At 38.9% G+C, this 17,146-nt stretch overlaps 1 protein-coding gene across 2 annotated transcripts in view; it reads left to right on the forward strand.

Annotated features, from left to right (window-relative positions):
- Window positions 1–17,146, forward strand: part of LOC110098840 (amino acid transporter AVT1C) — a 44,842-nt gene that overhangs the window by 8,827 nt on the left and 18,869 nt on the right. The window contains exon 2 of one of the 2 annotated variants that reach the window (XM_020825776.2): window positions 533–881. In XM_020825776.2, the coding sequence (XP_020681435.1) occupies window positions 533–881 (349 nt within the window). The remainder of the gene's footprint in view (window positions 1–532; window positions 882–17,146) is intronic. The other variant, XM_020825775.2, reaches the window with a different exon arrangement.

Genomic DNA, 17,146 nt, shown 5'->3' on the forward strand with positions numbered 1-17,146 from the left:
TTTAAAATTAAAGTTAAAATTGAATTAATCGACATATATGCTTTTACCATTTTGAATTAAAAATTATTAATATATTAATGATATTTTTTAATAAATATCTCTTAAAGTCAAGAAAAGAAACAGCCAAAAGTAAATAACTTAAAGTTAAATTTTAGAGTTAAAAAGTATTTACTAGTAAACTGTTCTTCTCTTAAATTTTCTGCAAAAAATGGTAGAATATCTGAATTTGGAGAAATTATTCTGTACGTAATCCGAACGCGTTCGGATGCAGCGTATTTACTGTTTATTATGTTGCGTATTTTTTGATACCAAATTTTTTCGTGTCAAAAAGCAACACATAAATAATACTCACTAAATACACAATTAATACGCAAAAAATACGTAGAAAACATAATGTATCAAAAAATACACAGTAAAATAAGCAGTAAATACGCAGCATCCGAACCCAATTCTGTGTTTGACTGCGTACAGAATAATTTCTCCTGAATTTGAGGACTAATTTGATATATTGTTTTTTTTGGGGTAATGAGATAGGCAATCAATAGACATCTACAGCGGCGTTGCATCGCCATCCATTGCATTCCTGGGAACTCCCTCGCTGACCAGACTTGGAAGCTCCTTCATCAGTTCTTCCTTCAGAGGGCGCCACGCCTCAGATGTATTCGGCTCTCTCTTCAAGCCTTTGCTCCCAACCCGACCAGAAGATGAACAGCAGCTATGGCCGGAGATTCCGAATCAGGAGAGGAAGAGCTCGCACTCGTTGCTGCCGCCGACGATCCCGATCCGTCGATCCTCATTGAAGGAGAAGGAGCACGAGGACGATCAAGAAAAGGCTTCCGTTTCTCCACGTCAATGCACCTATGGTCAGGCCGTCATCAACGGTATCGTCCCTTTTCCCCCTTTATACAATCTTCTTGATATTGATCCTCTTAATCTATGAGGAAAGATCCCTACATTGAGTTTAGGGCTAGTCTGTTTTGACGCAGGCGTTTTAAATTGATTGAAATTGAGTTATGGGACTCAGTTGTAGAATTCATAACCTAAGAAGGGTGTGAAGAGAGTTTCACTGCTAGTTTGTACACTGTAAATTTCTAGAAGTGCTTTGTAGAAGTGAGTTCTAATTTTTAGAGTTCACATTCAAAAAGTTGAGTGAGTTCCAATCTCTAGGGCCTCAAAGTTACATTCAATTTTATTTTTTCTCTTTTAGTAATAATCGAATAATAAAAAATTAAATGGATGATTGATTATAATATTATTTTTCTTATAATAATAATTGTAAATAATTATTAAAAAATAATATAAACATAGATAAAATTGAAAGCCATTATAAACCAGACAAACATAGGAACCGTATTCACTAGAACTTCCTCCAAAACATATAAATATCATTGCAACCTACTTAAAGACTACTCACCATTGAAATCCAAACACTTGTAATGAAGAAAAGGCATGTGCAAGATTTTTAAGTGTAAGTGTTTGAAAGTGATTTAAGTTGAGTTCTAGATATGAGTTTCATTGGAGTGAGTTCAGTGACCTATGTAACTTCATAGAAACTAATTTCTTATGAACTTTGTTCTTGTTTTTGTTTGGGTTGTGTTGAATTTCATTTTTATTCATCTTAACATCAATTGCATATTCTATTATTATTATTATTATTATTATTATTAGTCAAGGTCATATGCATTCTATCTTGTTATTAAATTTATATCTATTATTATTAAAAGCTAAAAAATGTGTTGATGATTTCCTTTTTCTTAGCATAGTAACTGATTTTTTACATTTATTATGCTCGGTTTTAAAAATGGGAACCATCTTTCATTCCCTTTTTATAAAAGAAAATGTTTGAACTCAGTTCCATAATTGAATTCCAACCACTGCGAACTAGTTATCTCAAAATCAAAAAGCTAGGGATTGGAAGTCACCTTAATTGTTTTACTATTTTTGTTTAAAATAATAATATTGTTACAATCCCAACCGTCCCTTGGCTCTTGATCTCATGGCCAAGATGGGGATCTATGGGAGGCTCTCCTAGATCATGCCGATCTCCTTCCATATTCGGGCGGTTGATTTAGAAAGGATTATATAAGGGCAATTATGCATGATTTCATATTTCTTTCTTTCTTTATTAAGATATATTGTGTAGATCTATAAATATGGATAGTTTTGTATAATTTAATTAAGAAACATTTTTTCTCTCCAATTCTTTTAATTTAACATGGTATCAGAGCCTAAGGATACATAATCCGGTGGCCTTCATTATCGTTGCTGGAATTATGAGGCTTTGGGTTTTTCTGCTCATTGTGTGGTTCTTCTTCGATTTCAAAGAAAGAAAATGAGTACATCTGAGAGCAGTCTCTCGTACGTGCCTACCTGGGGGCCGAATGAGTGAAAGAGAAGAACGGAGGAAGCGAAGCCGAGCGAGTGGTTCCTCTTGCGTGCGATTGAAACCGATTAAGCGTTTTGGGAGTTTGAGCGGAGCAGAGACCTTCTGCTTGCAAGCCTGGGGTCGAATCGAGTACGCAAGTGGATCGGGCAAAGGTGTACGACATATGCCGTCCCGGTGGTCAAATTGCAGGTGGTCACGACATAGACTAGAATCACCTCCCCAATGACACTGTGGCCCAGCTCTTCTCTTGCCTCAACTGCCACGACCGAGCCCGCCTTGCTTCTACCTTCCGCACTGGCGCCTCCTTGGTTCCTCATCGTGCCTTTGGAATTCACTTGACTTTCTTGCTCTTTGCTGCGACGCAGATATTGCGAGTGCTTTAGCCTCGCACTGCACTAGCCTCAATCGTCTTCGATTCAGGGGATCAGAGTTGACTGCTTCCGATATAAACCTTCACGCTTATGACTTATGGGAGATCACTGGGGATTACTGCTATGACATCACTGACGCGACGCTATTAGTGATTGTTACTCAACATGAGATGCTTGAGAGCCTCCAGATTGGTACCAATACTTATGAAAAGATTAGTAGCGATGCTATCCGGCATATGTCTATGTGTTGCACGAGATTGATAAGGTTGCGCCTTTCGGGCGTCCGGGAGATTGACGGCCTCGCCATTGGCGCCTTGTCAAGGCACTGCTCTCGGATGGAGGAGATTGCCCTTCTTGAATGTGGGAACATTGATGAGATTGACCTTGGCAAGTTGCAATGCCTAAAGTTTTTTTCAGTTGTAGGTTCCTTGAATTTGAAGTGGGCATCAGCTATCCCTTACCGGAGCAAGCTACCAAAACTTGTAGGATTGGATGTTTCTAGGACTAATGTTCCTCCGAGTTCTATATTTAGAATTCTCTCTTCTTCTAAGAACTTGAAGGTTTTGTGCACTCTCAACTATTTGATATTGGAAGAGGAATCCTGTGACATCCATGCATCTATAATGAAAGGATTCGTCGACAGTCTTGATCAAACATCACTTCCTGCTCCCTTGCTCAGACCTGAAATTGTTAATCACATATAATGAGTTTCAAAAAGCCCGGCAGGTCACCAAAGCCTACAACTGAAATCAAAGCACAATACTGAAATAATATGCATGTCAATCAATCAAATCAATAGCAGTCACTTGCACATGATCATTAAATCGATGCAGATACGGAAATCAGTACAGAAACAGAAATCATTGCATAAACAATAGAATCCAAAATCATCAGTAAGAGAATCAGTGAACAGTAGAAAATCCATAATGTTCAATAAATCAGTACGTGCATCAATCTCTACAGTAGTCGTCTTATCTATCACATCAGTCTAGTCAATGGAGCAGAATCGTATCAAAACATACACTTGCAATTCTAGTTATTCAATATCACTTGCTCAATAAATCATATGCAATCCAGTAATCGATATCACGTGTTCAATGTCAGTACAGTGAATTAGTAGTAGCAGCGTATGTATCAATATCAATAACAATCCTGTGACGACATGAACGATTATGCTATAACTGTGAAAACATATAGTAACAGCAAATCCGTACAGTAACGATAAATCCTCAGTAAACGATTCACAGTAAAAGAATCAGTATTAGTAAATCCGTCAAATTAAATACGATTAACATCACCCAATCATATCAATAGAATCAATCAGATCAATAAAGAAATCAATTCTGGTCAATAATATCAATCGATATGAAATCACATAAAACGATCAATTCAATACATCGTAAGAACAGTTGAAATCAAATCAATCAATCAATCAATAATAACAATTAAAATCAATCAATACAGTAAAATCGTATTCTATATCACATGTTCGATGTCTCACATGTATCGATCCGTATTCGATGTATCATGTGCTATAAGATTAATGCAATGAATCAGTAGTATCGGTATCAGTATCGGTATCAGTAGTATCAATGAATCGATGCAATATCAATATCCATATCAGTATCTGTGTTCAATGACATGTACAGTATGAAATATCAATGAAATCGTGCAATGATAGGAAACTCATAAATCTGTACAGTAAAGCCATTCAGTATCAAGAAATCAATTCAATATCAGTAAATTCATTCAAAATCCAAAAATCAATTTCATATCAATAAATCAGTCAATATCGATAAATCAGTAAATCCATAAGGTAATCATACGAACAATACTTTACACATGCATTCCAGTACAGTAGTCTTACTCGACAAGTACAATCACTGTCTATTAAGGCATTTTTCAAGGTTAGTATGTTAGTAATCCGTTGGCTATAATAGAGTCGTCACCCTTGCCCGTCGGCATAAACTCCTTATGACTCCCAATCGTTGTATCACGTGATCAATAGAGGATAACACCAAACTCTTTTTAAAGGAAAGCCCGTCGGCCTACCATCCTGACAGGTCTATCAATCTCTAACCAACGGTTCAACCAGTCTTAACTTGTCTTTCAGTAACAATAATAGTAATTCAATCATATATACACATTCATATACATCTCAGTAATACATAACAATCAACAAACACAATTTAACTCAATTGAAGAAAACCCTTAAAATATCGTACAGTCGATAGAAATCCCAAACATAGTCAAAATATACAGTTTCAGAAAATTACCAAATTACCAGAAATCGTATAAAACAACGTTTCAAAACGTTACTTGTACTGAAGCAATATTTTTCAACATCCGGATAATTTACTATTCGATAAAAATCATACAGAATCCAAAATACCCGGTGAAAATTTTCCAGAAAATACTCAAATCATACAAAAACATCATCTCAGAAACATACCAAAAGTTACACGGTAAAAGTTGCGTCCATACAAAGATATGCACGTTTTTCGGTAACGGAAACACAAAAATGAGCAGAGAAATACCAAAACTCGAAATATTTGAAATCAGAAATAGGATTCGGAGTCCTTACTGCGAGAAGAACAAATCATCTAACAGCGGCGACGGACAAAAAGCGCACCGCGAGCTCCAAAACCAAGCCTTTCATTCCTTTTCCTTCTCTTTCTCTCTCCAGCTTTCTCTTTCTCTCTCTTCAAATGATTCAAAATATCTCAATCCAACATATATCCATTCAGATCGTCCCGGACGATCCAAAATCGTCCCGGGACGATTTGCCCTCTAGACAAATCTCGTCCAGACGAAGTGTATTCGTTCCTGGACGATTTGCTCTCTGGACAAATTTCGTCCCGACGGTTCGTCCAGGCTCGTACAGGTTCGTCCAGACGAACCATACAGATTTTTCACAATTTTCTTCCGTTCGTCCCGTACTAAGGCCAGTTCGTTCGGACTAACAACACTCACAAAAATGAACTTTTGAGGGGTTTTACAAAGCCAATCATAGCCCGCTCGACTCTAGCCATGCCAAGGGCAAGATACTTCTCACCCTCTTCACTGACATTTCCAAGAGGATTACTTCTTTATTCTCTAACTCTGTAGGAAAGAAAACTGAGATATTTGGAAATTGGAGATCTCAGGGAAACAAGGACAAGAACCTGAATGAAATCATAAGGTGAGTCGAGTGGATACTGTCACAGTCATTGCTTTGCATATCAGAGATGAATTCAGCTGTCATGGATGATTTTTGGTTGCGACAAGGTGTTGCATTGCTGTTGAGTTTGGTGAATAGTTCTCGGGAGGATGTATAAGAGAGAGCAGCAGCTGGGTTTACTACATTTATGGTGATTGATGATGAGAATGCAATAGTGCATCCATCAAGGGTAGAGGCAGTCATGAAAAATGGGGGCATTTCGTTGATTTTGAAACTTGCTAGGTCATGCAGGAAAGGTGTATAGTCTGAAGCTGCAAAGGTGATTGCTAACTTGTAAGTTAATGCTAAAGCTGCAAAAGCAGTTGTTGACGAAGGTGATATCAATATATTCGCAGTGCTAGCAAGGCCCACAAATAGGCTGGTTGTTGAAGAAGCTGCTGGAGGGCTTTGGAATATTTCAGTTGGAGAAGAGCACAAGATTGCCATTGTTGAAGCTGTTGGTGTTAAAGCTTTGGTAGATCTCATCTTCAAATGGCCAGCTGGGATAGATGGAGTCTTTGAGCGTGTTGCCAGTGCACTTGCAAATCTGGCTGTGGGTGACTAGTGTAGCATGGAGGTAGCAATGGTAGGTGGTGTGCATGCTTTCGTGCTGCTTGGAAGATCGTGCAGGATTTTTTTCCGTGCTTGCCTGGGCTCATTACCTGTTGCTGCTAATCAGCGAAAAAAAGTGGTAATCCGCAAACAAGGGGCTTGGCTTTGCAGTTGATTAAGAGTATTTTTGCATGACCTAAATCTCATCCTATTCTAAGAAATGGTGCTGTTAGAAAAGGAGAGCCCCATTGTCCCTCCTTTTTTACTTGATTTGTTGATGTGGGCTACTTCTCCTGTACCCTATGTTGGAGTGAAGGCTACAAAGAGATTAAAAGTATTTTTCCTACCCTGAAGAAGCTGGCACTTGCTGGTTTTTCAGGTTCCCACCACTAGCCTTCATTGCCCGAATCCAGAGGAATATAGGTTACCACCACCGGCCTTCATTGTTGAAATTTTGCGGAACATTGGTCCTTCTACCGGCCTTTTTGCCAGAATTCTAAAGAATATTGGTCCTTATGCTTCCAATATCGAGGAGAGATCGAGCGGGAGGGCTCCTCTCGAGTGCAACGTCCATAGTCGACTGAGTAGAAGCAAGAGAAGTCTAACACAGGACCTCTTGCATCCGCATGGAAAGAGCTGAGATTTCAAGAACAAGCAAGAGTGCAAGACTTGCACTTCTTCCTGCAATCAGACTAGCGAGATCAAAGGCCTTGCATACGCTTATATGGGGTCGAACGAACAAGAGTGTTTGGGTGGAGTCGGACGACTTATTTGCATTGGGTTGAAGGTTGGCTCAATCAAATAGGAGGAGATTTGCATGCCAAGTGCTGAGCCGTTTAAGATGTGTTTTTCTACTGCTGTCTTAAACACAAATTTTTTTCCTACTATCATGCCTTCATTGCCAGCCTTCTCTTGTGGTTACTATCCTATCTATAACCAATGCAACCTTCATTGCTACTCTTTGCCACCGCAATATCTAAAGATTATTTCTCCCAAAGTTTTGACCAAATGGAGGACTTTATGGTGTGAACTGCTGTAAGAAACTCGTCATACACCCAACATGCTCTCTATAAGCAAGATGCAGAAGAAATGTAGTGAACGCAAATGTCTATGAGCGGCATTGGAAGATTTACATTCAACGCAGCTCGTTTGCAGTTAACAATAGAATCCCCACAATGCATACAACGATCCCGCCTGCAAGCGACAATAGTGGACGTACTACGATGCAGTGGATCCTCTATAGGTATAAGTAAGAAGATCACTATGAGCATGACACATTGCTTGCAGGCAAAGGCAATGAGATTGTGATGAATGCAAGCATCTACGAGCAACTGCAGGACATTCGTTAGTGTACGACAGCTTACTTGCATAAAGCAACAAATGACATGCCGCCCAACGTTATGATTCACCTGTAAGCAAAAGTAAAGAATCAGTAGTAAAAACTGTAGGCCACTGGTAAACTGAGGCAATAAATTTGCATTGCCAGGCTGTCACACAAGATAAATCAATCTACTCACTGGCGACATGTAGGAGATTCTTGACGCAACGCACAACTTGTTTGCCGGTTGAAGTACACTTCCGCAGGCTGAATGAAAAAAAAATGACAACATGCGGAAGATGAAAATAGATGAACCACATCGCCAGTGCATGACAAATGAAGCCCAATACACTACTGAATTATGCTGCCGGATCCGCAAATTTCCTACAAACAGACATAAGGTGTTCACAATCCCTTCAAATAAACTTGTGCATCTTGCCGATAAGAGTTTAGTGCTGCACCACAGCCTATTTACAACAAGCAACTGACAACCCATAATGCAGTGTTACACCACAAAATCCGCAACATGCATTAAAATATGAATATTACAAATTCTAAAATAAAATCCTGTGCACTCATTAGTGATATCCACTTGCCCAGTTGACTAAAACTTAATATTACATGAATACCCCTCATGCATTAAAATATGATTACCTAAATGGGCCTCGACAAGCATGTTGTGTGCATACACGTGACGTCCAAGGATACTGCATGAGTCAAAAATGAACTTAAGTTTGAATCCAATCCTTCTACATAAATGGATAGGAGTCGACACGATTCGATAGAGTTGACAAGGTTCTACCAAAGAAATAAAATTGTCTATAAGTGTTACGACCCAACCCGATCGGAATGAATCCCATCGCATCGGGTCGCGACGGAATTGAAATCTAGGATCTAGCTTTGCAATTTGCTTCATACTTTCTTCCAAATATCAAACTTACAGGAAACACATAGCTACTATAAACATCAAATATACAGAACAGTTCATCTATATTTTCTTCATTCATCAAAATAATCATGTACAATACAGTGCATGGCTATAGACAGAAAGAACAGAATAGGAAAGCCATGACTGTATAAAAATCAAAAGTATAAAATACATAATCACTGATCAGACACTGAACGACTAGTCCAAGACTTATTTTCCTTTCCCAGAACCTGAAAATCACGCAGATAACAAGGATGAGCTAACAGCTCAGCAAGACTACACTAGCCAATCAAAATCTCCAAAAACAAATATCAGAAAATACATCAAAAGAGTAGCCGCGCAGAATTCAGATAATCATATAGAAAATCAGACATAACAGAAATTGAACAGAAATCAAATAACTGATACAGAATAACTGAATTCATTTCACACAACAGAATTATTCAAATCAGATTAATCACAGATCACGGAATCGTACAAATAAAAAATCATAACAGATTTCATATATCAGATAACATATATTAGATATCACATATCAGATTCTCGGACCCTGACAGAATCTCAACGGATTCTGGCCCCTTATGCCTCCCTTCCCTGACACAGACAGAATCTCAACGGATTATGGCCCTTATGTCTCCCTTGTGCTTACAACACCTGAACTTGTCAGATATACAGAATTTTCAGAACATAACTTATTTTCAGATTCCCGGACCCAGACAACGGAATCACAAAGGATTCCGGCCCCTTATAACTCCCTTCTGATATCACAACACATCAAAACATTCAAATTTAGAAATCAAATTTCGTCAGAAAAATCGTCAGCGGCATAACGGCAGTATACGGAAATCCACAGAATTCATAATTTCAGAAATTTACCAAATTACCACAGATAGCAGAAAATATCATTTCAGACTTTCATTGTACCAACGAAAAATTTTTCAACATCCAGATAATTCGCTATTCTATAAAAACTCCACATAATTCAAAATACCCGGTGAAAATCTTTCAGAAAATACTCAAAACGTGCAAAAACATCATCTCAGAAATATATCAAAAGTTACACGGTAAAATATTCACCAGTACAAAATAATACCAGATTTTTTCTAACAGAAATAAAATTCGGAACAGAAAAATCGTCAAAATCCACATTTCTGAAAATTGAGAAAGGCGGAATGTGCCTTACCTCGAGTCGGTCAACTTTTCCAACTACGGCGACAGACGAAAACGGACCGAAGTCGCCCAAAATCCACTTTTCTTCCTTTTTCCTTCGTTTTTCTCTCTCCTGGGCTTTTCTCTCTCTTCAAAAATATCTTAATCCAATATATACACATGCAAATCGTACGGGACGATTTGCCCTCTAGACAAGCTTCGTTCAGACGAAGTGTATTCGTTCCTGGACGACTTGCTCTCTCGACAACTTTCGTACGGACGAACCAAATTTCATCCTGAGACGAACCTCCCAGTTCACAAATCTTGTACTGATCGTCCCAGGACTATCCCACTTCGTCCTAGACGATCCTGGAAGGAAAAACTAAAAACTGGCTTTCACAATCTCCCCACATTCAGAACAATGTCGTCCTCAACATTTCCAAAACAAAACTGAGTCAGAATAGATGCGGATATAACTGTCTCATATCCGACTCCTTCTCCCAAGTAGCCTCTCTTGCTGTTCTGTGTTTCCACTGAATCTTAATCTTAGGAATCTGTTTACTTCTCAACTTGCGCACATCATAAGTCAAAATCTTTTCAGGCTCTTCTTTGTACTGCAGATTCTCCTGAATCTCCACATCATCAGCAGAAAGTTTCTTTTCAGAATCCGATATCCACTTTCTCAAAGAGGATACGTAAAACACGTTATGTATATCAGACATCTGATCAGATAATAACAATCTATAAGTAGAATTTCCAATTTTTTCGATAATTTTAAAAGGTCCGACATACCTTGGACTGAGCTTGCTCACTATTCCAAATCTACTGACGCCTTTCATCGGACTGACTTTGACATACACAAAGTCGCCAACCTTAAATTCAACCAGTTTGTGCTTCTGATTGTAATACTTCTGTTGCCTGTCTTGTACAGCTTTTAATATTTCTTTAATCAGAGTGATTTTCATAACAGTTTCATCCATAAAAGTTGAACCCATTTCTTGTCTATCTCCCACCTCAATCAGAGTCAAAGGAGTTCTACACTTTCTGTCATACAGGGCTTCGTAAGGTGTCATACCAATACTGGACTGATAACTGTTATTATAAGCAAATTCTATCAAAGGGATGTGATCTTCCCAATTGCCTCCAAAATTCAAAACACATAATCTCAGAAGAACTTCTATTACTTGAATAGTCCTTTTAGATTGTCCATCAGTCTGCGGATGAAAAGCTGTACTGAAATGCAACTTCGTACCCAATTCTTGCTGAATACCCTTCCAATGTCTGGAAGTAAACCGTCCATCTCGATCAGATACAATCACTTTTGGCACACCATGCAATCTGACAATTTCTTTAACATATAGCTGAGCTAACTTATCCATCGGATCCGTCTGTCTGATCGGAAGAAAGTGTGTAGACTTCGTCAAGCGATCAACAATCACCCAAATAGCATCATGCCCTTGCCTTGATCGAGGAAAACCCATAGCCAAATCCATCGTTACCTCCTCCCACTTCCACTCAGGAATAGGTAACGACTGCAAAAGATCTCCTGGTCGCTGATGCTCTGCCTTTACTAACTGATAGATTTCACATTTCGAAACAAATTCCGCTATGTCCTTTTTCATTCCAGGCCACCAAAATAAACTTTTCATATCTCCGTACATCTTACCACTTCCTGGATGAATAGTATAGCCTGAATAGTGAGATTTGTGCATAATCTCTTTCCTCAGATCTCCAAACATATGAATCCATAGTCTATTCTTGTAGAAAATAATACCAGAATCAGAAAGTCGTAGTTCAGGTTTCTTACCAGATTCAATCTGAGCAATCAACTTCAAATATTCGGAGTCTGACTTCTGAGCTTCATGAATCCTCTCTTCCAAAGAAGACTAAATGTTCATCTGAGTCAAAATGCCAGCATCCAAACCAGCAGAGGAAATCACCTCTAGTTGTAATATTTTCATGTCTCATATCAGATACTTATCAGAAGTGAGCTGAACACATGATAGTACAGAGGATTTCCTGCTCAGAGCGTCTGCTACCATATTAGCCTTATCAGACTGACCCTGAATCGTCAGATCATAGTCCTTGATCAACTCAAGCCATCTTCTTTGCCTCAAATTCAGATCCTTCTGAGTGAATATGTACTTCAAACTCTTATGATCCATGAATATCTCACACCTGACGCCATACAAGTAATGACGCCAAATCTTCAAAGCAAATACAACCGCAGCCAATTCTAAATCATGCGTCGGGTAATTCTTTTCATGTGGTTTCAACTATCTTGAGGCATAAGCTATTACCTGACCATGCTGCATCAGAACATAATCCAAACCTTTCAGTGAAGCGTCACTGAATACCTGAAATCATTCCGTACCAGATGAAAGTACTAACAATGGAGCAGAAGTCAAATAATCCTTCAATCTCTGAAAACTAGCTTCACACTCCAGTGTCTAGACAAAAGCTACTGACTTTTGAGTCAGTCTTGTCAGAGGTGTAGAAATTTGAGAAAATCCCTTCACAAACTTTCTATAATATCCGATCATACCCAAAAAACTACGTATCTCAAATATCGTAGTAGGCCTTGGCCAATTGGCAACAGCTTGAATTTTCTGGGGATCAACAGAAATACTTTCACCGCTCACCACATGCCCTAGAAAAGAAATGCTCTTCAGCCAGAATTCGCACTTGGAGAATTTAGTTGCCTCAACGTCTCCAACACGCTCCTTAAATGTCTGGCATGATCTTCCTCAGAAGCAGAATATACCAAAATATCATCTGTAAAGACGATCACAAATTGATCCAGGTAATCCTTGAACACTCTATTCATCAGATACATAAAAATAGCCGGTGCATTGGTTACCCCAAATGGCATAACCAAAAACTCGTAGTGTCCATACCGAATACTAAAAGCTGTTTTTATCACCTCAGTTTCCTTCACCTTCATCTGGTAGTATCCAGATCTTAAATCAATCTTTGAGAAGACAGAAAATCCAGCAAGCTGATCAAACAAATCATCAATCCGTGGCAACGGATACTTATTCTTTATTGTGACTTTATTCAGATGTCTGTAATCAACACACATACGCATTGTCCCGTCCTTCTTCTTCACAAACAAAACAGGTGCTCCCCAAGGAGAAACACTAGGACGAACAAATCCTCTATCCACTAACTCCTGAAATTGAACTTTCAACTCTGCAAGTTCCTTCGATGCCTCCTGTACGGAGTCTTAGATATTAGAGCTGTACCCAAAAAAATATCAATACAGAACTCAATATTTCTATCTGGAGGTAATCCAACCAATTCCTCAGGAAATACATATGCAAAATCTCGTATAACCGGGATATCAGAAATAGAACCCGCATATATATTCATATCCCGTACTGAAGTCAAAAACACAATACAACCCTTTTCCACATTCTTCTGACTTCTAACACAGAAATCAAATATGACAAAACACCTCTTAACCCTTGGAATACACATCTTTCACCATCCATAAACAGGCTAACTTGTTTCTTCAAACAATCAATTTGGCAGACTCAGCCAATTCATACCCAAAATCACATCATACGAAGAAATCGGCAACAAAATCAAACACGATTTCCACTTCTTGCCAGAAATATCAATCTCATAAAAACAAAACTTCCGGGTAATCAAATTATTCCTAGCCGGCAAAAGAACAGAAAGTGAAATAGGTAGCGTAACATAATCTAGATGTAAAACATCAAAACACACTCGAAAATAAACGAGTGACTGGCTCTAGATTCAAACAAAACACGACAGGGATTTTCAAAAATGAAAATCGTACCTGTTACCACATCCGGAGCATCTTGAGCCTCTTGCTGATTCAAACTATACACACGTGGCTGAACTGGAGCTGAAGCTATAGAACTAGTAGACTCCCTCTGATTTCCACTAGGTGGTCTCCTCGCTACAGAACCTGAACCACCAGCTCTACCAGATGATCCTCCTTCAGAAACAGTACGTGGGGGAACTGTCCTCGGCCTTCCTGCTGATCTAACAAAGCTCTCAGATCTGGACTCAGATCGTCGATCAAATCCGGCTTGTGGACACTCTGCAATCCAATGTCCTGGCTGACCACATCTGAAACACTGACAAGTCATCCTGTAACACTGGCCAAAATATCTTCGTCCACAACTCTGGCACATAGGTGCCCCACTGACTGACCCAAAACTGATCACATTGCCACTACCAGAAACTGTAGTGGATCCTAACTGTCCACTCCTCCTGGAGTCTTCAGAAACAAATCTCTTCTTTCCAGAAAAACCACTGCCAGATGCATCACCACTGAACCTCTTCCTATTTCAATTCTGCCTCGCCATCCAACAGAAAAATTGCTAATGGTACCTTTTTATTCGGAGGACATTGTATACCGTCAAATGTCTTTTCCAACCTCATCAACCAATCCTCTGCTGCTCTGGGCTAAACGGTGCCCTCAAACCTCAGAGGTTTCAATCTCAGAAACATTTGTAGATGTCTATCTACATTTTCAGATCGAACAACAGATACTCTGTTCTGTGTCTCGCTCATCATTTGAGCAACTAACGTAGCAAACTATGAAACTGTATCAGAACCAACTACTGGGGCAGTACTGTTCACAGGGGCTGCCTGACTAGCACTCTGCCCATCAGTCATATCTGGGTCTGGCAGATCCATAATCACACAGAATGCAACTATGCACATGCAAATAAAACAACAATAATGAAAATCCAAGCAAACCAGAACTACCCCCGACAGACTTACAGATCAATCCTATAGCTCTGTCTTACAATCCAAATTCCAAAACTATTGCTCTGATACCAATAAGAGTTGTCACGACCCAACCCGACCGGAACGAATCCCATCGCATCGGGTCACGACGGAATTGAAATCTAGGATCTAGCTTTGGAATTTGCTTTAGACTTTCTTCCAAATATCAAACTTACAGAAAACACAGAGCTATTATAAACATCAAATATACATAACAGTTCATCTATATTTTCTTCATTGATCAAAATAATCATGTACAATACAGTGCATGGCTACAGACAGAAAGAACAGAATAGGAAAGCCATGACTGTATAAAAATCAAAAGTACAAAACTCCTAATCACTGATCAGACACTTAACGGCTAGTCCAAGATTTCTTTCCCTTTCCCAGAACCTGAAAACCACGCAGATAACAAGGATGAGCTAACGGCTCAGCAAGACTACACTAGCCAATCAAAATCTCCAGAAACAAATATCAGAAAATACATCAGAAGAGTAGCCGCACAGAATTCAGATAATCTTATAGAAAATCAGACAGAACAGAAATTGAACAGAAATCGAACAGAAATCAAATAACTGATACAGAACAACTGAATTCATTTCACACAACAGAATTATTCAAATCAGATTAATCACAGATCACGGAATCGTACAAATCAAAAATCAGAACAGATTTCAGATATCAAATAACACATATCAGATATCAGATTCCCGGACACTGACAGAATCTCAACGAATTCTGACCCCTTATCCCTCCATTCCCTAACACAGACAGAATCTCAACGGACTCTGACCCCTTATACCTCCCTTGTGCTTACAGCACCAGAACTTGTCAGATATACAGAATTTTCAGAACAAAACTTATTTTCAGATTCTCGGACCCAGACAACGGAATCACAAAGGATTCCGGCCTTATAACTCCCTTATGATATCACAGCACATCAAAACATTCAAATTCAGAAATCAAATTTCGTCAGAAAAATCGTCAGCGGCATAACGGCAGTATAAGAAAATCCACAGAATTCACAATTTCAGAAATTTACCAAATTACCATAGGTAGTAGAAAACATCATTTCAAGACTTTAATTGTACTGACGAAACATTTTTCAACATCCAAATAAATCGCTATTCGATAAAAACTCCACAAAATTCAAAATACCCGGTAAAATCTTCCAGAAAATACTCAAAACGTGAAAAACATCGTCTCAGAAATATACCAAAAGTTACACGGTAAAATATTCACCAGAATGAAATAATACCAGATTTTGGCTAACGGAAATAAAATTTGGAACAGAAAAATCGTCAAAATCCATATTTCTGAAAATTGAGAAAGGCGGAATGTGCCTTAACTCGAGTCGGTCAACTTTTTCAACTACGACGACGGACGAAAACGGACCGAAGTAGCCCAAAATCCACTTTTCTTCCTTTTTTCCTTCATTTTTCTCTCTCCTGGGCTTTTCTCTCTCTTCAAAAATATCTTAATCAAATATATACACATGCAGATCGTACGGGACGAATCTTATTCGTCCCGGGACGATTTGCCCTCTGGACAAGCTTCGTTCAGACGAAGTGTATTCGTTCCTGGACGACTTGCTCTCTGGACAACCTTCGTACGGACGGACCAAATTTCGTCCTAGGATGAACCTCCCAGTTCACATATCCTGTACTGATCATCCCAGGACGATCCCACTTCGTCCTGGACGATCCTGGAAGGAAAAACTAAAAATTGGCTTTCACAATAAGTACCCTAATGATGGCCATGTTGACTGAAAATATGACCGATAGAACACAAAGCTCTCTATTAGTTAAGGTGGATTCAAATTTATCCCTTAGGCAAATATTCATCCAAGTTGATGTGAAACTACTGGGAGTTACTTGTGAAATTAAAAGGAATAATCAGTTAAAACTTGTAATGAAAATTATTGCTTGTAAATAAAGAAGAGTTAAGAATTCAAAGCATTCAACTTGCTTATGCCAAAGAAGCGCGTTTGATATTAACCGAAAAATCCAATCAAAATCCAAGATAATAATAAATACTAAGTACACATAGCATAATCCATCACTTAACAATGAGAGTTCACCTTGAGTACCTTCTCACTCAATCACTTTTAGGCTTTAGCGGAGAAAAAGATGAACCATACGAAGAAGGATATTACCACTAGGAAGACGACGTCGAGGACCTTCGTTGATGAATAAATAGCCGACGGTGGAGGAGGTGGTGGGTGCTCGATGATTATCCAAAGACTCGGTTGAAGCTGCTCTTCAATCGATAATATTAGTTGGTATAAGATGCGGTCGATGTATCCTTCCACAGTTTCGCTGTTGCCAAAGAAGACATCAAAGAACGGGGATCCAAGAATGTCCATCCTCCCTTGCTTGTCGAAGACAAATCCGTGGTCGACCTCAGGGTCAGCCATACACCATTGGTAGGAGGAAGGGAAGAAGTCGTTTCCTTTTCTTAGCTTCAAATATCATGA

This window comes from Dendrobium catenatum, unplaced genomic scaffold (assembly GCF_001605985.2).
Source record: "Dendrobium catenatum unplaced genomic scaffold, ASM160598v2 fragScaff_scaffold_670, whole genome shotgun sequence".
Lineage (NCBI taxonomy): Eukaryota > Viridiplantae > Streptophyta > Magnoliopsida > Asparagales > Orchidaceae > Dendrobium > Dendrobium catenatum.